At 32.4% G+C, this 25198-nt stretch overlaps 1 protein-coding gene across 3 annotated transcripts; it reads right to left on the minus strand.

Moving 5' to 3' along the window:
- Positions 1-1779: 1779 nt before the first annotated feature.
- LOC124352717 (CLIP domain-containing serine protease 14D-like) lies at positions 1780-19379 on the minus strand. Of its 3 annotated transcripts, none has more exons than XM_046802345.1 (8): positions 19246-19379; positions 15695-15843; positions 10685-10780; positions 9687-9834; positions 9170-9333; positions 6327-6428; positions 3865-4010; positions 1780-2047 (listed from the first exon to the last, which is right to left on the minus strand). In XM_046802345.1, the coding sequence occupies exons 2-8, from the start codon at positions 15762-15764 to the stop codon at positions 1874-1876; spliced, it is 900 nt and encodes a 299-aa protein (XP_046658301.1). In that variant the 5' UTR covers positions 15765-15843; positions 19246-19379; the 3' UTR covers positions 1780-1873. The 3 variants fall into 3 exon arrangements, with proteins under 3 accessions (XP_046658301.1, XP_046658302.1, XP_046658303.1); XM_046802346.1 differs by having other exon boundaries at positions 19197-19316; XM_046802347.1 differs by lacking the exon at positions 19246-19379 and adding an exon at positions 19067-19088.
- Between the last annotated feature and the right edge of the window lie 5819 nt (positions 19380-25198).

The following is a 25198-nucleotide window of genomic DNA, read 5'->3' on the forward strand; positions in this document are numbered from 1 at the left end:
CAAAGTGAACAGAAAGCCATCTTGAAATGAGTATCTGTACTTTATATCGTGGACAATGCTCGAAATAATTATTTATCGATATTATGTAGATTTTGACGTGACCAGATCTGTAGATTGCACAAAAAACACGAACAAATCTCTTATTTGCCAGCAAGTATGTATAGTATATAAATACATACCACCATGTTCCCCCGGCATGAGAAAGATCCGGATTCGACTCCAGGATGAAACTTAACTATCACAAAATTTGGATCTAGCCACTTATAAAGATTTAGTGAAAATCAAAAGTTTCTTGAAAGGTATTTGCTTTTGTGGTCACATCTTAGTTAGATCATTTAAACATAAGAGTGAATAAACGACTGAATAAAATTTAATTGTGAAGTTAAAGTAATAGCTCTATTATGCAAGGGTAGAGCGATTATCTTTTATTCATAAACTAGTATGTATTATTAAAAACCTTAACAAGTTTTAACTAAATCAGTTGTTTTCCCATAAAACGGTAATTGAATAAATATGTGCAGGTAATTTAATTGCAATAATTAAAAAATAAAAAGCAGCAATAAGTAACGAACCCCTAGTTGGTTGTCTAGCATATCTAATGAACATAAAGAATTTCTTTTTTCATCTTTCATCTTTAAAGACTAACTGCTACAGGTCAGGTCTAAAAACATTCCTATCCGCTTGGTTATTTTGATTCATGTTAGAGTATAATATAATGCCACTGATGTTCGTTTTACCTTTCAGATGAACTATATGAACTATGTAACCTATTATTATTATTATATTAAATGGATAAAATCGAAAAGTAAAGTAGTATTATTTTTATAAACGTTACAACACTTTTATGTAGCCTCTAAAATTGTAAATACACTGTTGTTATTGAAAATAGAGCTATTTTTAGACACACTTGTGCAGTAAATAAGTTACATATATAATACTATAAGGCTTGCAATATAAATAACAAACTTTAAATAAAGAATTTGTAATAATATTAAAACGCGATCTATAAGATTTTGTTAGGTTAAATAACACAGTATCATTATGAGTCCATTACATGTGTGGATTTTAAATTTAGCTCCACTTCATCTTCCTCTTAGATCTTCTGTTAGTTCACCTTCCTAAAATCAGCATTCATGTTGAATCAACTCTTGCCATCTTAGCTACGTTATCCATTACATGTATATTACTTTTTGGAGACGTGCGAGTAATTAATTTAAAACGTAAATGGATTTTGAAATGAAAGCTTAAAATGATGTAATATGATGGTTCTCTATCATAATACGCCTCTCTTCCTTTTTTATCCCTACAATTAATTAGGAAGCCCTTACAATATTTGTTAGGTGTATGGAATTCCTCCCTTGACATGTGTAAGTGAATTCGAGTTTTGAAAATATCTAAGAGGCATATCTGTGTTTCAAATTTTAAAGTATAGTACACAAAACAAATCTAATGGAAATTTGTATATTTGGGAAGAACAAATACAAATTTAGAAGGTTTTACGAACAAATTAATAATAATAAATAAAATTTACAACCGTTATTTTATTTTGAACTTCAGGTTTTTTCAACCAAATACTTTTGGTTTTGAAAAATATGAAATAGCATACATCGATATATATAGTCTACTTAGTATTTTTTAGTTATGAAGGTGATGTATCGAGTTATAAATTTTATAAAAAAATAGGAAAAACTATTAAATTTTATTTTTTTGAAAAATTAAACCCGGGTCTCCGTTTATAAATCATGTTTCAACGGGTTGAGATACAATTACACGGTTGTAAAGTTACGATCCAAACTGTTATTTTATTTTAGAGGTTACAATTACAATATTATCTAATTATTACAATGAACAGATATCACTTGGAACTTAATAACTAAACTTCAATGTTATCTAAGATCCAAGGTATGTACTCCGACACTCTTGTATATACCCCAGGGAAACCCTCCGCTGCACACCTAGAAGCCCCGTATGATACCAGTCCCAACAAATAATTCCTCATACTGTTATTAATCGTTCTCGTAATCATCAGAGGACCACCACCATCCCCCTGCAAATATAACATTCAAGTAAATTACCAAAATTAACTAACAACAAATTAGGTGTAAGATATTGTAAAGTTATTGTTGATATCAATTATGTTAATTTTTTGAATAACAAATGTATAGCTGTAATGCATGCCTTCCAATTAAAATTACAAAATTTATCAATTTAAAATTGATTGAATGATTTACATACAGAAAATGGATTATCAATATTTATAAATACTGCTTTAACACATAATTTATTAAGTTTTAGTTTCTTTTATTGCAATGTTTGGGTTAATGGAAATACGATTTACAAACTTTGTGTCTTTATTTAAAGTTAAATATTCATAAAAAGAGCTCTTAGAAATACTTAGTGTATGTAGTTATTGGTGGAGGTAGTTGTTGGCTTTGTTGTACTTTTAACTAGCAATAAAGAACCTGGAGGCAAGTTTATAAGTCATACATGGTGTTAATAAACTATTGAAATAATTTAGTCTTTAATGTATACGAACAGTACGACATTGTTAACTAACCGAATAGAGAAGTTGGTGTATGTAAAGAGTTTTATGATGGAGTCTGCTGACCACTCACACTACCAATGTGATATGTATTCAATGACTCGCATCGTGCAACAGTATTTAGAGAAGTAATAAGATTAGGTTTTAATATTACTCTAAATCCTGTGTAAAATATATTTTTTTCAATTTTCACACAACTTCGTGATTGTGTTAGAGAGTTCAAGAACACAGTGATTTAGCCTCCAGTTAGTTCTCAGTAATTAGTAGTAAAGTGCAAACTTATTCATACCTGTGTTCTTTAGATCTGTTTTAATAATTATGGTTTTGTTTTTATTTATTGGAAGTTTGAGAATTAGTGTACATGCAGTAGACACATTTTTACTGTGATTCGTAATGTATGCTGCAACTACGGTCTGTTATGATTTGTTTATTTAATTTTTATTTTAAAATAGAATATCTTTCCAGCTAAGGAAGAGATCAGACAGATTTCAAATTTCAACACGTAGTGTTACTGATTTCTTGTATTATTAGAAGATAATTATATTTTTACAAAATTCTGTTTATTTCGAAGGTTATGCATTATTTTGAATGAAAAAGTTTTTTATTTTCGAGCTCCTCATTGTTTAAAATGTTCAGTATTTGGGACAGAATGTGAATATTTGTATGTACGATTAAGTCAATAAATTATATTTATAACATAACACATTGCTGGGTTGGATCCTTTACCTTAACACCCACTTCCGTATGTTATCAACATAGTCTCAACATTACATTTTGAACATATTCAGTGAGCTTTCATGCAATGTATTTCTATTATTATTTTTCTTTATTTAACGTAACCCCCCCTGAACATATCAAAAATATAGTCGTTTATTTATTTTTTTTATACTGGAATTCGTGTAAGATCATCCGTTTGTAATTTTGACCCTTCTCGGTTTCTGTTAATGAATATTTAACTAATTTCGAATGCTTATTTATCGCATTAAAATAATTTTTTTCCTTTAACTAGCAAAACTTAATGATTAAAAAGGGCTGTTATTTTACACATGATTTGAAAAATATATGCAGGGGAGCTCTGACATTATCTTATTGTAATGTTAGCTACTGGTAATCGAAAGCAAGATAAAACCGGATTATCAAATATATTATTATATAGAGGAAAGGAGCGGTATGCTCTAAGTTCAGAAATAAGAAGATGTAGAATATGTTGATAATAAAATATTGAAAAAGATTCAATAATAAGGTAATCAGAATAAAAATAAAAATTAAGAAGAGTGTTAACTTTACAGGATGAAACATTTTTAACGTAAATAAAAACTTACTTTACATGCGTCCTTTCCAGTTGCGTAGGCACAGATGACCCTCTTGTCTATTACCGCTGTCCTCTTTATGGAGGTAATGTTTGTACGGCATTCTGCTAAGTCGGTTACGGAGAGTTCAGCTTTCTTTAGGTGACTTTTTACATCATCTGTATAGATAAAATAACATATATTCAGAAAAAGGTCACATAATTTCGACTGCTATAGATACTGTCAGATACTGAAAGCAACTATTATATGTATGGGTTGTCATCATTTTGTACAAGGGGGTGTTGTGGAGGTTATAGTATCTGGACAGAATGGAAGTGGTTTAGTTAATTTCGTTTAAAATCAATACACAAAAAGAATAGTAGCCTAGGACAGGAAATATCTAAGTATTCTTAGTTGTAGTTAAAAAGTGTAACCTGGATTTGTGACCTCTATCTGCAAGAATCTTAGCAATCTTAGATGGGATTAGTATCTAGGAACATTGGAGACGTTTAGCATAACTTATTTGATATCATCATAAATTATTATCTATTAACCAAGGTATGCGCATATTATAAGTCGAGCGTGTAGGTTATTTTATTATAATGGAAGGTCTTTACAGCAGTACAAACATTGGAGCTGTCTAACATATCTCATTCATCATGATCAGATATTATAGCTTAACACAGGTATGCGCGTATTATAAGTCGAGCGTGTAGGTTATTTTATTATAATGGAAGGTCTTTACAGCAGTACAAACATTGGAGCTGTCTAGCATAACTCATTCACTATGATCAGATATTATAGCTTAACACAGGTATGCGCATATTATAAGTCGAGCGTGTAGGTTATTTTATTATAATGGAAGGTCTTTACAGCAGTACAAACATTGGAGCTGTCTAGCATAACTCATTCACTATGATCAGATATCATAGCTTAACACAGGTATGCGCGTATTATAAGTCGAGCGTGTAGCTAATCAGAGATCTCTTGCGATACCCCATTCACAATTCTTCAGTAGAGTGTAGGCAGATTAAACTTACTATTTACTGAGACTCCCCTTCCTGCAATGTCTACAGTAGAAATAACGAAATTGTTGTTATGGAAGTCCTCAGAAGAATGTAGGCAGATTAAACTTAATATTTACTGAGACTCCCCTTCTTGCAATGTCCACAGTAGAATTAACGAAATTGTTGTTCTGGAAGTCCTCAGAAGAGTGCAGGCAGATTAGACTTACTATTTACTGAGACTCCCCTTCCTGCAATGTCTACAGTAGAAATAACGAAATCGTTGTTCTGGAAGTCTTCAGAAAAGTGTAGGCAGATTAAACTTAATATTTACTGAGATTCCCCTTCCTGCAATGTCTACAGTCGAACTAACGAAATTGTTGTTAGGGAAGTCCTCAGAAGAATGTAGGCAGATTAAACTTACTATTTACTGAGACTCCCCTTCTTGCAATGTCCACAGTAGAATTAACGAAATTGTTGTTCTGGAAGTCCTCAGAAGAGTGTAGGCAGATTAGACTTACTATTTACTGAGACTCCCCTTCCTGCAATGTCTACAGTATTATTAAAGAAATAATTGTTCTCGAAGTCCTCAGAAGAATGTAGGCAGGTTAGACTTACCATTTACTGAGACTCCCCTTCCTGCAATGTCTACAGTGGAATTAATGAAATTTTTTTTCTGAAAGTCATCAGCTGAGTGCAGGCAGATTATACTTTCTATTTATTGAGTCTCCCCTTCCTGCAATGTCTAGAGTAGAATTAAAGAAATAATTGTTCTAGAATTCCTCAGAAGAATGTAGGCAGATTAAACTTGCTATTTACTTAGACTCTAAATCCTGCAATGTCTACAGTGGAATTAATGAAATTTTTTTCTGAAAGTCATCAGCAGAGTGTAGCCAGATTAAACTTACTATTTACTGAGACTCCTCCCCTTCCTGCAATGTCTACAGTAGAATTAAACGAAATTGTTGTTCTGGAAGTCCTCAGAAGAGTGTAGGCAGATTAAACTTACTATTTACTGAGACTCCCTTCCTGCAATGTTTACAGTAGAATTAAAGAAATAATTGTTCTCAAAGTCCTCAGAAGAATGTAGGCAGGTTAGACTTACTATTTACTACTCCCCTTCCTGCAATGTCTACAGTAGAATTAACGAAATTATTGTTCTGGATGTCCTCAGAAGAGTGTAGGCAGATTATACTTACTATTTACTGAGACTCCTCCCCTTCCTGCAATGTCTACAGTAGAATTAAAGAAATAATTGTTCTCGAAGTTCTCAGAAGAATGTAGGCAGATTAAACTTGCTATTTACTTAGACTCTAAATCTTGCAATATCTACAGTGGCATTAATGAAATTTTTTTCTGAAAGTCATTAGCAGAATGTAGGCAGATTAGACTTATTATTTGCTGTTACTTCTCTTCCCTCAATTTATAGATTAGAATTAACGAAATTAATTATGTATGTACTGATGTATACTGGGGTTATATTAAACTTACCGTTTCCTATGACTCGCCATCCCGCAATCTCTACAGTAGAATTAACGAAATCGTTATTCTGGAATTCCTCAGCATAAGGTAAGCAGATTGGTCTTACTAGATCTGAAAAAGGACTTCATTAATATTTTCAATTAACAATCCCATACCACGTAATATTTCTTATTTCATACTGATTAAGTATTATATCATTAATCGTGATTGCTCTTGTGACATATCCAATCGGCATAGGATGAAATCACCACCTGAAGTATCGCAAAGACTATCAAGGTGCGGTGATTACAGTACATTGAGTAATAATATTGCTTATACGCGCAGTGTCTCAATATATAAAAGGCAATGACTCACTCAATTATCACTGATTCCCCTACCTTCCCGATATCGCAGAAAGTTTAAATTTTTTATATTATATAAAAATATTTGTATATGTCGAACATCCATATCGATTGAAAAGGGAGTGCAACCTCTTGAAGAACTATATTTTGATTTGCACCTTCCCGTTTTCTTAGTAAAATTAAATTTGTCACACACAAGTATTATGCTCTAAAAAGACAATATAGCGATTTATAATGAAGATCCACTCTCTATGTGGGCAGAGATAGAGTTGCAATCTATAGAAAAACTTACTGTATTTTGTTTTGCACATTCATTTTGTTACAGAAATATGAAATTTTATACACACACGTTATGAACTATACAGACTACGGATATCAGAAAAATACCTTAAAGTGGATGTAGATGACGGTGACCAGAAGTTCCACCAAGATCTACGTATTTATTTATTTTCTTTATCGGAAGAGAATATATTTTAAAATAGAAGTATGTTACAATGGTAGTAATTAGTCTTTTTTGCCAAAGAGGACTTTTTGACCCGTTTATGTACATATTTTCTTGACAGGGTAAAAAATGATACCTCAAGCCGGAAGGGAGTGATTTTGACCTATAGTACACGCCTTTTCACAGAAAAAGAGTTTCCAGGCATATGTGCTTGTATGTTTTATTCAGAAACCTTGTTATTCAATAGGACATCGCGTGCAAATCCGCTGTCATTCGTAGTTACATGATGATAAGAAACCAACACTTTTCTTTTTATAAAAAAGTATATAAATAAAACTTGCACATTAGGTACGTTGTTAAATGAGATTTAATATATAGAAAAATAATAAAAAAATCAATAACTGGCATTTAGCATTACAGTTATAAAAGGATAATCGTTATGCCATTCTGAAGATTTGTATAAGGCTTATAGATAAAGAACCTTTTAGGAACACTTTGAAACCACCCAATGGAGATCACTCTATAAACAATCTGAAGGATAAAATAATAAGAGCAAAAACAGTTTTCAACTTCTAAGACGATTATAGTTAATACACATAAATACTCTGAGTAAAATATGATCTTCATGAACTAAACTATAACTTTATCAAGTTCTAGCATTCGAACAAAACATATCAGATATAATGTGGTACCAGAGATAACAATTTCGTTTTCTGGAGATTACATTTAGTTGAAGATAAGCAACATCTTTCATAAATCCTTTATGAAGATAGTGTCAGTAGACAAACTGAAGTGAAAATTGCCCAAAAGACAAGTTTTCTAACATAATCTCAGCTTAAAAAAGTACTTTTACTCTAATAAAAATAGATTAAGACCAAAACTTTAAGTTTCAGGCCTAAACCCATGACAGGCACTCAAGACATGAGACGTAGCAACTGCTTTTGATGCTCCGTAACTGGCACTGCTACGTAACCACTTGAAGGAAAAAGTAACAGTTTCCCATGAAAATATCACAACAACGCAACCATTGCAAAAAATATATGCCGTTACAATGGATTATGCCTCTGTTACTGGAAAAAGAACTGGTATTATTAGATAACCAAGACGCTACATGAATATTTGGATTTGGAGAGGCTATTTATGGCAGTTTTCCCCTTCCCACCCGTCTTGACTGCTATTGCTGAATACTTTATTTGAACTCAGCAACTTTTTCATCTGTAACAATAAATTCATAGCTGTGCATTAACATATCTGTAAGATAAATATGCATAGCTTTTATAAATATTAGCTAAGTTTTGTATTTTTTAAGTATATATAGATAAAATATTAGATTAAGAATTTTATTGTTTACTATTATTAGTTTATTAACAATATTAGTTTTCGTGTTATTCCAATATTTAATTCATATTTTAATGCGATATATTTTTTGTATTTCTCAGTATAGAATGCTAAAGAGCTTAAATAAATACTGCAATAGATGACTAAATTCACGTGTTACTAAAAATAGTTTCAATCACAGATTGTTAACTTTTTTAACTTAATTACGTTGGAACTAGACGTGTCTTATCTAACAATTTGACGAGATAACGAAAAGAATATGGCTTTTTGTTGTAACGTAACCATTTGGTTGGACAGCTCGATTGCTGTCACGAAACCGTTCCTACGTAACCGTTTGCTGGGACAACTAAACGGTTGTCGCGAACTAATTGGAACTTTCGACGATTGGAAATGCTTAGCACACATTTATATTAAACAATGACACTTAACTTGCATATGCGCAACATTTACTTTCTATTGATTTAAACATCCCGGCACTGAGTGTAAAGTTACTTCGTGGCCAAGAGTGACAGAAATACCAACATAGGCTGAAACACGCCACGTTAAATGAACTAAAAGTATCTTATATAAATTTAAATATCATATACAATAATAAAAACCGTAATAGCATGCTGTGAAGTTAATTGGTAGTCTAACAAAACGGGGTTTAAAAATTATAATTTGCACATACATTGAACATAATTATCAAACTTCAACGTCATTATCAATACCGTATTCAAATTCTATAGTACCGTTAAATTCAACTTTCCTCTTGAGCTTGATTAGACCAATCACATTTGTATTTATAGACTCGTTGTATCCCGGGTGAAGTATGACCTTCTCCACCTCCACGTCTATGGTAGTGGCGCCGTCTGTCGAACTTTCAAGGTCCAACTCTCCCAGGCGCACTTTTGCCCTGCAACATCCAACCAGTTATGCCTGTTACAATTGGATGGCTTTTAGAGATCAGGAGCAGTACATGCATAAAACCATAAAATATTCCTTGATCATATAAGATGGATATGAAGTAAGTGGCAAACCTTATTAAGTCAAAATTATAGCTTGGTTGTCCAAATTACTCGTATCAGGTACTAATTACATGCGCACAACTGCAAAAATCTTCAACAAATTTTATTAGAATATATTTAAAAAAACCATTCACTCTGAAATCAAATTTTAAATTAGTCGGTTTATCAATATGCTCACATGAATTAAATATAAAACATTAACTTTTATTAGCTTTGTCTAAATGGCGGAAGTTGCACTTACGGTTTATTTATAGGTAACTTGGTAGAGTCTACGCAATAGGCGGCTGTTAGTACATACTGATCCGTGATTAGGCTTCCAGTACAACGAAAATCAGTAGAATTCGAAGAAAATCTTGGGTAAAATAGAGCAGCGATCCATGGGTACTCTCCTAGAACCAAATGTTAGTCTCGTAAATTTCTTTATTTCCATCTCTGAAGCTTTTAGAACGTACAATGATCATTTAATATATTTAATACTGTCCACCAAAAATATAGAAAGTTCAACACTCTGCTATAAATTGTATTGAATTAACACTTCTAGTACAATTATTGAAAGTAACAAATTCCATGTATAATTAAATAAGAAAGTTTAAATAAGGATAAGTGTAGAAACTGGAAAATATATTATAGTTTCATTTAACTTGTAAATCTTTGCAAAGGACATATAATTTTATCAATATAATATGAATTAAATTGTTGCAATTAGGCATTTACAACGATTTGAGGAAAACGTATAGTTTAATAAAGCAAATTGACTCTTATATCTTTAAATAATTTGTTTAATAACAAATATGTAATAAATGAATACTGTCTTTATTCCCTAAACAATTTTTTATAATTTAGTCAGGTCTTTTACTTAAAAAGCAACTACTCAAATTCAACAGAGCATTCAACAGAACATTCAACAGAGCTTTCAACAGAACTCAAATCAAATGTAGTTCTTCTTTTTAACCAGTCATCTGATTTAAGTGCAGTTAAAGATGACTTTGATTCTTTGCATCCAGCGTTCACATCTGAATAGAACTATCAATCGTTTAAGGATCCTTCCGAGTTCTTTGTTCCTAGTGATTGCTCCCTAAACACCAATTTATTGTTGCCAATATGAATTTTGCTGGTGAAAATAATCTTCTGGACTCGGTGTATTACAACAAAACTGTTATATCTCTATAGCTACTGTATCAATGCTTCACATTCAAATCGGCTAATGGCTTAGCTTTTGCGTCATTCTGAAGTACTCACCTAACTGTACGCGACTTCCGGCTAATGTTTTAGAGTCCAAAATGCGTGGTCGTGTTCCACAAATGTCCCCAGGCAACTTATTCAGGATCACATCGCCTAAGCAAAAAATATGATCTAAATAAATACATACATACATTTATTCTCCTCATTAAGTCGTACTTGACAAAACAAACACGATTCGTATTTAAAATTTTTAATTATTAAAACAAAGAAATAATAAAATTATACCTATTCTAAGATCGAGACTGACCCCAAAAGGAAGTTAATAGGGCCCCTAAAGCTACTAATTAGCCCACCTAGGAGTTCCATAATAATTATTATAACTATTAAAAATAAAATGAGTTCAGCAGCATTAGTTTATAATTAACAACATAATTCTGATATAACAAACAAAAAATAAACAACAAAAGATGTGCTTTTATGCCAAACCTTATACATGTCAATGTACTAATCTACAAACTGAACTAGTTAAATAGCGCAATAACAAACCAAAACAAAATACTAGACATTTTTGTATTTACTAAACATAGAACTATTAACAATAATCACGTATAACATACAAAACATAATACTTTCTGTTCAAACAAAATGCCTAAATCGATCATATTTTACACGTACTCACGCACATAAACACTCAGACACACATACATACATACCGCATACATACATACATACATATATACACATGATACTTGTATGGATGCGTACAAATCTCAACAATGTCTCCTTAAAACAAAAACATACTTTGTCAATTTATTTATGTAGTGTCAACATACAATACATAATAACGCCTCAGGATTATCTTGAGTTAGCAACCACGCCTTGACTAATTTAACTAATAATCTATAGTCTGTTTGCATTTTAATATCATCACTCAGTTTATTGAATAGCCATGGTGCTAAGAAGTCAAACAATTTATTATAAAAAGTTAAATTAGGTTTCGAAACAAAAATATTACAAGCGCTTCTTATATTCATTGTATGCAAAAGGCCATTATTTTTATATTTAATATAATTAAAACGAATTTAAACGTTTTAAATATCAAAAGAGATCTCAATGGATAATATTCTTAGCTGGATAAAACATGGAAAAGAAGAATCAAATCTGCTTTTCTTCTGAATTATTCTTACAAACACTTTCTGCAAAGTAACAAGCGGATTCAAATTTTTTATGTAGATTCCTCCCCAACATTTAATACCATACTCTAATCTACTATTAATTACAGCAAAGTAAAGAGTTCTTAGAATACTTTGAGGACACATGTCGCGGAGAAAATAGAAGGGACGTATATTTGTTAAAATTTTATTTTTTAATTTTGTAATATGTAACTTTCTATTTTGTACTGGTACGTTTTTGAACATTAGCACAGATACTTGATATCGAATACAATTTCACTTTATAAACAGATTTGATATTTATAAACTAAGTCATTTTGCACATGAAGATTTTGTCTCAAAGAAAAATTAATATACGTAGTTTTTTTAGCACTCAAGATCAATTTATTCTTTCTAAACCATCAGTTAAGAGCATTTAAATCCATTATCATATTTCATGTTATAAGTTCCCTTGTCTTTTCCTTATAGCAGAGAGCAGTATCATCTGAAAAAGCTGTTAATTCCCTCTTGAATTTTCCATTAAACAAATCATTAATACAAATTATAAACAACATGGCACCCAGTATAGAACCTTGCGGCACTCCACAAATAACTTCCTCCCTTTCGCTAAAATTATTCTCCACTTTGACAAATTGTTGTCTGTTACTTAAATAACTACTGAACCACTTTTGAGCTGTACCTCTAAATCCACAGTGGCCCAATTTATTTAGCAAAATCTCATGATCTACGGTGTCAAATGCCTTCTTACAATCAATAAACAGGCCAGTTACAAATTCCCCATCGTTTACCCCTGCATTAATCTTCTCCATAAAGCTGCACAGGGCTAACTCTGTTACTTAGTCCTGCCCTAAGCCCATACTGGTTCTTTAAAAAATAATTTTTATTTTAAAGATATGGGTCTAAAATTAGAGGAAAAATTACACGGAGCCGCTTTGTAAATAGGTATGACTAATGCGTGTTTCAACTTTTGCGGGAATACCACTGTTTCGAAACTTAAATTCACAATGAAAGTTAAAATGTCCAAAATTGTTGGAAATATTGTTTTTAGTATGTTAGAATGGACACCATCTAAGCCTGGTGATTTACCGTTCTTTAAGGTTTTAATAGCCTTCTCTACATCTGAACTTAAAACTAGTTCCATAAAAAAAAACGAGTTCACTTCTTAATGTGCCGGAAAAACATATGTCATATTTTCAAAATTTGCACTTATTTTATAGCTTTCCACAACTTCTTGAACAACGCTAAGAAAATACGTATTAAGCTCTTCAGCTATATCCTTACAATTATCATTAATTTTTAATATTTAAAGATATCTTATTACTAGATTTACACAGACAAGTTATTCTGTTTACAGTGTTCCATACGGTCTTAGGATTACATACATTTTTTCAAACTCATTTGCATAATATGACAGATTTGCAAGTATTATATCTTTCCTTAGCTTCTTTCTATAATTTAAATAATATTTCCTAAATTTATCCTCTAAAGGTCTATATTTAATTTTATTATATAAACAATTTCTTTTCTCAATTCTTCTGCATATGTTTACTAATATAATAAACACGTGATCAATACATGTCTGTGATATATTGGTTACTCTGGTCGGCTCATTTATCAGTAATTCAAAGCCAAAACTGGCCATTAGTATTTTATAATTGTCAATATCGTTACTCTCTGAAGAAAGCAAATCCAAATTAATGTATCCCAAAAATATCAAATTCTTAAATTGTTTGTCAAATTTATTTTTAATTAAATACATACGTACATTATCCAAAAAATAAAGTGCTGTAATTTGCAGCAATCTATAGATATCCAAAATATGAAATTCCCTACCTAAATAAATAATACTGATTTTAATCATATCAGCTGATAATAATTTTGGTATTTCCTGTTCTAATACATTAATATAACTTTTACGTAAATAGATACTCAACCAGAGCTATAATTATTGTTGGCATTTATTATCTAATCATAATAAGGAATGTTATAATAATTTGTCTCGTAAGAGTTAATCCATTTTTCAGTAAAAATTATAATATCTGGGTACCTCTCCCAGGTGGCAATTTCGGCTAGAAAAACATCAAAATTTGATCTCATACTGCGGATATTTTGCTGTAGAATATTTAAAGTAATATTGGATTTTTAAGAATTCGACATTAAATTAGATTAAATTGACGTTACATTAGATTTAAATGATTGGTAATTAAATTGAACATACAGCAAAATATGTGTTCTTTCTACTTACATTATTTAAGCTACAGCCCATTGAAGTCAGCCTGGGTTCTTATCTCTACTACTGGTGCTTTTTCTTTCTTCCTCAGTAAGATGTTGTCGTTCCGCAGCCAGGTTTACTTGTATCCCCGTTCCTTCCTCAGCTGCCGTGCCTGGGCCAGCAGCCTCCTCCGCTCTGGTGACAGGGAATCATTCAGGTAGATGGGGATGTCCGTGGTCAGGCCTAGGTGTCGTGTGGGTAAGTCCATTTTCTTTTCTCGCCTCTTCTTCATCAGGGCTTCCTTGTCAGTCCGCCGCATGAATTTCACAATAATCCCTCTAGTCTGGTTTCTCTCCGAGGTTTTCTTGCCGATACGATTACAGGCGTCAATCATGCTGTCAGTGATGTTCACGTCCAAGGCTTTTCCTACCTTCTTAAAAAGTTTTGAAACATGTTCTTCTCTTTCTTCCGATATTCCCTGACTTTCTACACAGTTCCTTCTAGAATAATTTCCCAAGTCTTCAATTCTTTACTGAAGTAAAACAACATGTTTTCTCAGAGCTACATTTTCACTTTTAAGCTGTTCAATTTCTCTTAAGTTGTCTTCAATTTTCCCACACGCCATCTCCTAACTTTATAGTATTTTCTTCTACCTTGCTGTACAACATTTCATAAGACCTATTGAAGTCGACCGAGTTGGTTTTCTGCTCTTCTCGCATCTCTTTCAGGGTGTTCATGATGGTCTCTATGGCCAAACCTTCTGCCACGTACTCCAACCTCATGCTCTTTCTCCTCGTTTTGTTGCAGGGATCACACCTCCATCCCGTACCTTGCTCGGTCAGGTAGTCTACATCCGGTTGTCCTATATTTACACATTTGCCGAGATACTCTTGAGAACAATCAATGCACTGCACTTTGAACTGATTTTTTTTATTACTACTAAACATATTTTGCAATTAGGCATTACTAAAATTTATTAAAAATTATAATCGAAATATTAATCACTTATATACAGGCAAAAGCACGCATGCCACTATTATAGCACAGCTCCGCGGATGAGATAAGCTCAGCTCTGATAAACGTCTGCTCCGCTTGAACTCTGTCTGACTCATGAACTTTGATAAAATCACTTATTAAGTATGTATGCTTTCTATAGCTATGTTAAGGTAAAAAAAGATTGTACAATAAAAGTTTAAGTTTAACCTAAAAGTACGTTTCTAAAAAAATTATTAACTTAATTATTTTTGGGTACAAACATTTTATGGTGTTATTTTCTATAGACTACTACTTTATTTTCATTTATTGAATATAAATTGCAAACCAATACTATTAGCCAATTATCGTTCATTTAACAGTTCATTACTATTGAGACAATAAAATTTAGTTTACAAAGTGAAAATGTTTGGAATATCTATTCAAATCAATAGAAGGGTAGTGATCTTTAGATTGATGTTTCACTCACTGATCTCAAATATATTTAGTAATCTTAAATGAAAGAAGTTAAAACTATCATTATTTAACGAAGACATATTATAATATACAAGATTATTATAATAATAAATTTTACGTGAGATTTTCTTTGTGTATTTTTTAAGAAAAGCTGTACCAAATATAAACTGACTAGCTTTGATATATTTCTCCGTTTAAATATATATATAAAGTTAAAATGCCCTGTTTACTTACGGTCACTCTCTCCAGCGGCTACTAGTACCAGAAACATCATTGGTGACACGATATTCAGCCAATCTCTCATCTTGTCTTTGGAAAATTACTTGTTCAACGTATTCCAGCTTCTGGGAGTTCAGTATAAACTTTGATAACAGCAGCAGTGTCTGAAAGTTACACGGTAATTGTATCTGCACAGGGATATAGAGGAAAAATATCCGAATATATATATATATATATATATATATATATATATATATATATATATATATATATTCCTAAACTGTCTTTATTATAAAATCCTAATACTAAGTTGTAATGGAAATTACTTTTTCATACTACAAACTTATCTTAAATTTTATATTTTATATCACTACATTATTTACATCATACAAACAGGGTTAATAAAAGGCTTGGAGATGCCTTTGTAATATTGAAACGGCTCACGCTAGAAAAACTAAACTATGTTAAGTTATAAAGTACTTTTTATTCATAGTTACTACCTCGTTCACAAACTCAAAATGGGGGATCAAGCGAACAACTAAAAAATGTTAACGATACGCCCCATTGTGTAACTCTCATTTTGTAGGTCCTGCTGCTATCAGTTCTTACACAATTTCACGCTTTCTTTATCTATTACATTCTAAACACTCCTGAAATAAACTGATAGTCACTCAAAGCTATTCCAATCTCCTGATCCATTCCAGATTTAAGTTTAAAGAACAGTGTTTTGGGACCCTGAAGTCGTATAGTGAAACAGTTTTTATAAGATACAAATTTCCCTTCAACGTTCCATGAAAATTGTTTGAATTGCTCCGACGATTTCAGTAACAATTGATCTATCAGGTCGGTGTGGGGAGTGCATAAGCCTAAGACAATAGCAGTTAATATTGTAACGTATAGTATAGATTTCTGGGCAGGTTAGAAATGGAATTAAGCTTATGTTAGATATATATTATGTTAGTGCCCATTACGATTATGTTACTTAGACCGGAAATGATCCGAAGAAGCAGGAAAATGCGCTCTTCTCCTTGCCTTTATTCAAGACCATTATTAGGTTCTCTTATCAAAGTGGCGTATATTTATAGTATGATATGTCTATTTTCCTTTATGTATCGCTTTAGTTTTTGCTTAGATTAGCCCTGTGAAATGCAGATAAAATATTTTAACGTTTCTGCACGTTGATTTTACATGAAGAAAACAACTTATTAGCACCTCTCGAACATTATTTGTGTATATTTCAAACTTTGTATGTTATTTTGTACATTTAATATTTGCGTTTTACGTAGCTTTAAAAAGAATTATCGCTATGAAATATTACTTTAATATAGTAGTTAAAGTTACCTGCTTTTGGTAACTTTAAGTACTGCACTTTCTAACAGATTAAAAATACATTTCTTAAGGACTTATAACCTGCCTTGCATAATATAATTATCCTCTATCAACCAACGAAAAGTTTCAAAATAGTGGTCGTTTGCTCTTTGAAACTATCCGCTACTTCAAAAACTAATCAAAATAAAATGCTCTCAGAAACAATGAATTTAAACAAATTTTATATATTAATTTCTATATTCTATATATCCTTAAATTTCCAGATCGTATTCGTTCAATTTCGAAATAAATTTTATAATAGCTAATAAGCAACATTAGAACACATAGAACACAACAATAACTGGCTTTTCATTAAACCTGCTATTTACTGCTAATTTTGTTACTAAACGTTTTGGGTAATGAAGTCTTCATAATGATGTAAAATTATTATAATTTTATAATAACGTCAAAACAATGAAAGTAAAACATTTTTACATGTAATATCTGATTGATTACAATCACACCAAAGTCCACATTTTCAGCACTCACTGATTGATGTGTTTGTGACACTTTAATCTGTATGGGTTTTAGACGTTGGATTTCAAAGTTTTTGGAAGTCTTTAACATCACATCAACTAACAAAGCGGTGTAGTACTTCACTTTATAAATAAAATTTCTAAAACAATAAAGCACTTTCGATTTTGTACTTCGAGATGATAGCTAGACATGAAACCGATCTTTCCTTAGATTGGCCGGAAGAGATCTAAGGTTTTTCTTTCCATAATAATTGACGTGCAATGTATATTTTGAATATTTGAAAGTACTTCAATAGATTTAGTGAGAGGTTAATATGTAAACGCTGAAACTAAATTAAATTAATATTTTTATGCTTGTTATGTGCCTTTGGAGGGCAACGTGCGTACAAGTCTACAAGATGTAAATCAATGACACCTTACATTATTAGCTTGTGTTCATATTTCACTAAGGACTTTCAAGCGTTTAAACATTGGGCTTGTTAAACTATTGCACGTTTCTTATATTTACCATTAATAGATTATAAAATCTAATTCTGGCTTAGTGAAATTCTTTACAAAATTGTACTTATAAAATTAAAAATATAAACGAACAAATACTGTTGTGCTTACATAGTAGTTATTTATTGTGGAACTGAGTAATATGTATATGAGTATTGATTACTCCATTATATTCTAGACAACAAATGTATTTTATAAGTTGAAAATAAAAATTATGTATAGGTAAAATGCAACTAAAAAAGGTCTGTATATTACATATTACTTAATGTTACCATTGCAGCGTAACTACGAAATGTTCTTCCTAAGTTCAGCTGGTAGTAAGGACAGCGATATACGAAACGTCCTTTTTATCTGGTTCCGATAAGGGCTGGCGTTATCTATATTTAAGATACAGTAACTATCGATTTCTTGTATTTCTATAACTATGACAGTAGTTATTGTTTGTAGGTTGATGAGCAATAGGTATAAAGGTAAGAAAATATCTCAAAATTTTAAAAATGATGTTGAGAAAAGTGGGAGAATAAAGAGTTTTGAAACTATTTGTCCACATGGCCCAAAATTTTGTAGTTACTATTGAACGGGACGATAACTTCCGTTAATTTTTTAAATTACTTCTATATCTGTACGAAGATTCTCTTCAAAAAAATAAAAGAAGGTGAAATCGAGGGCGATCCATATACATGGCGAGTCAGATAAAGACTCATAAAAGTGACATTATTGAAATCTGTAAGAAAGCACCCATATAAAAAACCCTTAATCCAAATAAAATATCATTTCGAAAATCAGTTTAAAATCATCTTTTTAGGTTTACTACTTAAATATAGACATTTTTACTTTCTAACTTGGTACATATTATTAGATTTGCAATAAACAGAAAAACTGCACGAGAACTGAGAAATTATGTAAACATTTCAAATTAGCGAACTAATGAAGTTTGTTTTTTACAACAATCCTTTACTTTTGTATGCTATTATGTATGAAGTAATGAAGCTTGCATATCCTGAATATTTATTTAATTTATTTTAATATAAAAAGCCATTTATACCTGTTTAACAAAGTTTGTCCATGCAAAAAAACCAATAAACAGGAAAAGTTATTATTTACCTTAACTTATAAAATATAAATGAATAGTAATATAGTTGTCTCAGTTTAAAAATCTACAAGAAGTAACTTACTTAGTAATGAATGTTACAGACTGTACAGTGGTAAAGCAATAACGGATACCTTGAGTGATGTATTGTACGGAGCACAGCAGTGTAGTGATGTGCACTGTGGACGGACCATTTAGATAACTCTTGGCCTTAGATGACCGACAGTGACCTTTATCAAACTGGTTCCCGAGCCTCAATGAGGAAAAACCCAGAACATAAAGAAACCGTTGTTACTAAATTGATAAATGGTGATATATTCAGCACGTTGATATTTTGATTGCTTATTAAAATGTATAAATATACTTAGTTATCCAGTAACGCTTCACTGTGGGTTGGTTATGATATATTATATACTGTAAGGATTTAAGTATATTATGTACCTTCCAAGGACCAGAGGCATCAAGAAATAAGTAGCACATGTGATATAAAAATGCACTTTTATTTTCATACAACAACGTTATAAATACAAGGCATATTGACATCATACTTATTAAAGTTTAATGTAATCACCAATAAGCCACTCTCAGGTGGTCCAAACTGTGTTCTAAACCTGCGCCACGTCTTTGTGTACATTTCTGGCGTTCCTCGAATGCAGCTACATTCGAAGCCTTTGTTCCGTAAACTTTGTACGACCTGTGTGGCTCCATTAACATTATTATTTTAATTGAGTGCTAAAACTTAGTTAACCATATATCCGCTATACGACGACGGTGACTAATAGTAAAAATACGGAATGATTTTAATTTGGGTTGAGTAAGAGAAACCTGCTCGGAGCCAGCACGTTGCACATTTACTGCACTAGAATTAACTGATTCACTTGCAAATACATTGAGTCAATATGTGAACCAGATCCTCGAAGTACTAGAGTCTGGGGTATCTTATAGTCTACAGAGAACTTTCTATTATCGGCGACATCATGTCTACTGTCAACAAGTTGGTCAGTGATATTTAATTTATTCTTCTGTGTGCGCTTCTTTTTACGTGTTATAACGTTTTTGTCATTACTACTATTGCTATTATACTTAACAAAAACTGGTTTCCTGTTATTGTTTTTAACTACTCTTAATTTTGCAGTAATAGTTTGCTAGTACTAAGAATTTAAACTTATTTGAGTTATTCATAAATTGTACGTGCACTTGCACCGCATGCATTAGTGCATGTGAAGCGGGCATTACTAAATGGACGCTCAATCGCTTGAGGAGTTACATCTAAACGTAATTTGTCACCTAGTTTCTCTACACTTAGATTGACATTAGGTGTTTCATAACTGAAAATGGTCGGTTTAATTTAAAAAAAATCGTAATCGAACCATTTTTATAAAGAAATGCTATCAATTCGACATGGAAAATTAAAAAATGAGAATGTGTTTAGTATTAACCAGAATGTTTATTCCACATTCGTAGGTGTTTCTTTTTTGAAAGCACTCCACTTCCACCAGATATTTACCACCGGTATTTTGAGATGTTCTGCGTCTTGTGTATAGAACTCTTATTTGAGTCTTTAAGTGAATCAGAGGGATAACCGTGATTATTTGTTCGGTCATTACAAAGTAAATTCCAGTGCGATCCCCCATCCTCCCTGGTGAGATTGGGCACTGTCATTCACATACAATAGAACATAGTGACTATTTCAAAATGAGGAAAGATTTGTGATCTCACTCGCAGTAACTCGAATGTATCTGATTAATTGTGTTGAAGAAGGGCCACATAAAAAACCTTTTTGGCCTTCAAGACATTCAGACTTATAGTGGAAATAATTTCCAGTATCTCGTCATTCATCCACTTGTTTTTACTCCAATCATTAATTTTTAGCTTATCTCTAGATAAATTTTCGTGAAATAAGGTTAATTTGTATTATAAATCTTTAATTTGGGTTTGGTATACGCCATTATCATCGCTGAGTGAGTTATTCAGCTTTTTTACATTCTTTAAATCCTGAACTATAGAATTATTCAGCACTAACAGAACTTTGGTTTCAGATTTTGTAGCTTTAAGGTTAGTTTGTAAGTCAGTTGTAGTCTTAATCAGTCTAACTTTTGTCTCTTCAGCGACGTCTTGATCGGTGAGGAGCTGCTCAAGTTCCAGTAAACGCCTTTATAAAAGATAACACAGTACGAATATATGCAACACGTTGAAGGTCTAATATTGCCGTTGCTCAGCAGTAGGCCCACACCAAGCCACATAGTGCAGCCATCTAACGGTAAAGCAGCTAACGATGGCCCACATCTATTAAAGGCAGCCATTGGCGTACAGAGCATAAAATAACAAACTTTCAATAGATTGTCAAACATTTTCAATGCTGTTACAGGAATCGATCTCGGGTCACAGAAAAATGATAAGCGTCAGTCCAGCACTCAACCGACAGTTGAATGTGTCGGGTAGTTTGCCGTATATAAGTCGCTCAGCTCAGACAACTAATGACAGAAACTGGATAATAGCTGTATAATTTATAATAATACTGAGATTATGTTACAGGGCACATTTGAGTAACTAAAAATTGTCATTGTTTGCTTAGAGTTGCAATTAAATATTAATTAACACTAAATGAAATTCCTGTTATCAGCTGCACAAAACTTACTCTGTTCAATCCAGTCAATGAAATTCACGCATACCACTGTGAGTGAATACGCACGATTCATCCTTCCGAGTGCATATTCTCATTTCTTTAAAAATGTAGTATTCTGAAAAAAAAATGGTTAACATACTGAGCAATGTGTTGCATGTCGCTAGCCCGGAGATAACCAATGCCAGTTCTGAGGATTTTATTACTGTTACGGCTGGGACTAACGATATACGAAGATCGGATTGTGAAGAGTGCACTTAATACCAATATTCTTGCTGTCGTCATCCCTCTCCGTTTTGATAATAGTTTCGATAATTAAATATGTTTAATTAATCAGAGCATAAGTAATGTATGTTCAAACTACAGTAGTGTAATATTTATACCCTATGATGTACTAAAGAGATCTTTACATATCCGTCACAGCCTTCGTTTGAACCTGGACGGCAAGAGTGCTGTGTGCAAATTAATCTTTGGTGGGTTATGCAAGCAATTTTCCTTTCAACACTTAAATCCACCAGCAGTAACCAATTTGTCGCTCAATTCATTTTCCCCAACCACGAAAAACCTTAATGGCAAAACCATTCCTGAATTTTCCGATTATTATTGTCAGAATATTCCTATTCTGATTACAGACCGTATGTTGCCCCGTAAACGGCTCTTAAGGACATTGCCTATAAAAAAAACCGCTTTTGCTAATATGCCTTTGCCGATGTGGCAACAGTGCCTGTTGCTATGGCAACCGCGTCATACGCTCCTCGCTCCTATTGGTCAGGTAGCCAACCAGGCAGTTCTCCCTCTCACTCCAACGTCAGAACGCCCCACCCCGCCGATTCGGAAGTTATATCTATTCGACTATAATCCTGATTTTAGCTCGGCTACTAAAACCAATATCATAACAGGAATTTCCTCTTTAACAATCCGAATTGTTTCGGGATGAGCTGGAGTTACGGCAAAGGACCGTAAAAGATTGCCTTATTATAAATAACTATTTCTCCCAGTCAGCTTTAAACCATCGTCTCCAATGCGCCAAATGCATCACAATATACAGGAAATCTTTTCAAAGTTTGAGCAATATTAGGAAATCCTAATTGATTTGACTACTCCAGACATTTTATGTTTATCTGAACATTTTCTTAAACAAGAGGAATCGACTTCCTTCTGTTTTCCTGGGTTTTCCGTTTTTCTGGGTTCTGTCAGTCGAGCCTAAAAAGAAGAAGTGTTCGCATGTTAACGTGAGACTCAGCCATGTGAAGTTGGGTCTTTTTGTGATGAGGAAAGTTCTGAGTTCTACCTGTAAAAGTCACTATTTATGAGTCAAACTAAATCATTGTCGCTGTTTATAGCCCAGCTGTAAATACTCAAACGGAACTTAATAAATGTCTTGGCTCAATGTCGAGTTATTTTGATACGATATTAAAATGTAATAGCCTTGCTATTGTCGCTGGCGATTTCAATATTGACAACAAGATCTCAAGAAAGTTCATTAACTTGATGTCTTCTTTTGGACTCCGTCAAACTATCAAATGGTACACAATGGGATTTTGGAGGATCGAGATCGATCATTGACAACATATTTACAAACATATAGATTCTGCTCAATTCGACACTAAAGTCCTAGTGACAGGTCTTAGCGATTTTATCACGTAATGGTAGTCTTCAGTGGTAAAATTTCAATATTTCAATATTATCTTAGTGCATGGCGCAGTAGCTTGAAATGCTACATATTGCAGAGTTAGCTCTATCATAACAATCTTACTTTGAGATAAATAAAGTTAGAACCATTTTATAGGAACTTAGGAATGACAGTATATTCCTCATTTCATTTGTTAACCCGTTTAAGCCCAGACAATAAAGTGAGAAATTTAAACTCTATGTGAGTAGTCAAATTATCCCTGTGTCCGTATAGCCAAATTTGTCTGTTATACACTAGTAAAGTAATTAGATTACTATACTGGGACAAAATTGGAATTATTGACCTATGAGAACGCTTCGCTTTGTTGTTAATTTTATAAAAGTATTCAGTCAACTCCTCTAACGTGAACCTTCAAATATTGCTCACGATATCAAGTAATTTAGTCAATAAAGAAATAACAATTTGTTCCTTTACAATTTTAAGAGCATTGAAATTTTAAGAATATTGCAGATATAATCACACCAATATTTAATTTATTAGATTTGTTTATTTTATAATAGATAATCAAAGCGAACTGAAAAAGTAACATTACACTTATACTGTACTCTGTGTCGTTTCACATGCGTTATTTGTCCCGTTATCGATCTTGTCAATCTACTGTCATTGTTAGAGTAGTTGTAGCCATCCATACAACGCTCCGCTATGGAGAATGTATCGTACAATAATGTGATTGGCCCTTGTACGCAATCACCGTGTTTTAGCCTACGTTGAGTGCAGTTGGCCTAGTTCACTAATCACCAGACTGTACTCAGTTTTGAATTTCTCTACTACAGCATGACATGTGGAACTCATAAAATGTTCCTTTACCTAATGCACGGTAAAAGAGATAAATGGTCTATTAAAGAAAATTTTCTGAAGGTTAGCGAAGCCTATCACATGAGGGGCTGGATCTGTTTCTATATCCGTTTGATATTTGCAACACCATATCTCAACAAAGGAAACTTATCTATAAATTTAAAATTTTGGATGAACCTTCATTTATGTACAAACACATCGTGTTCAATGGTGGAGCATACACTGGTGTATGCTCCTCCAGCGAACACTGGTGTTGTTATTGAGCGTCAGCGAATATTTTTACAATGCTGTTACGAGTAATCATGATACTAACGAAACAGTTGCAGAATATAAAAATGTGTAAAGAAACAAACTGAATATATCATATGGTATTTTAACGTGACATAGTAAACAAACCACTTAACTTGGCTCAGCAACCACAAGGTATCCTCTCCGTTCGTAAGGAGTCTATTTAAACTTACATCACTGAACCACCTGGTTCCGTAAAAGCAAAAAAAATGTATTTTATACCCTCACATTCTTAGCTCCCGTCTTCTGAGATTGACCAGTCAGTTGAGTTCCCGCTCGTTTTATTCGAATAAAATAACGACATTATTAAGTAGTCCCATCAAGAAAATTCTTATTTGATCATAAAAGTTACATTTTAATTATATTCTAGCATACCGTGCTTTAGTTTTGCTACAATTTAATCTTATACCTTAAGGTTAAACCTTAACCTTAAGGGGTTTATTTCAGTTTGTTACATACTTTGTTAATATAATAGAAAGGTAGACTTAAGCGTACTAACTGTTATAGTAAGTAAACAGCATGTTTTATGTGAAAAGTTTCTTTGATATCAGATACACCTCTTTGAGAATGAATATCCACCTCTTGAAACATCCTCTCCGTCTTTACTCCACTGTTTCACTGTGAGCTCTTTTCTATAAGTAATACAACTTGATTTGTACGAATTGTTTTCCCCAATGTCTGGGTACCT

This window comes from Homalodisca vitripennis, chromosome 1, assembly GCF_021130785.1.
Source record: "Homalodisca vitripennis isolate AUS2020 chromosome 1, UT_GWSS_2.1, whole genome shotgun sequence".
NCBI lineage: Eukaryota > Metazoa > Arthropoda > Insecta > Hemiptera > Cicadellidae > Homalodisca > Homalodisca vitripennis.

Bases quoted from the DNA above. Each gene is read 5' to 3' on its own strand.
- LOC124352717 (XM_046802345.1), bottom strand. From the start codon at position 15,764: ATGAGAGATTGGCTGAATATCGTGTCACCAATGATGTTTCTGGTACTA. The intron at 9,835-10,684 runs GTGAGTACTTCA...ATTTGGTTCTAG, and splicing joins CGGAAGTCGCGTACAGTTAG to GAGAGTACCCATGGATCGCT. The intron at 2,048-3,864 runs GTAAGTTTTTAT...TTATATTTGCAG, and splicing joins CTGGAAAGGACGCATGTAAA to GGGGATGGTGGTGGTCCTCT.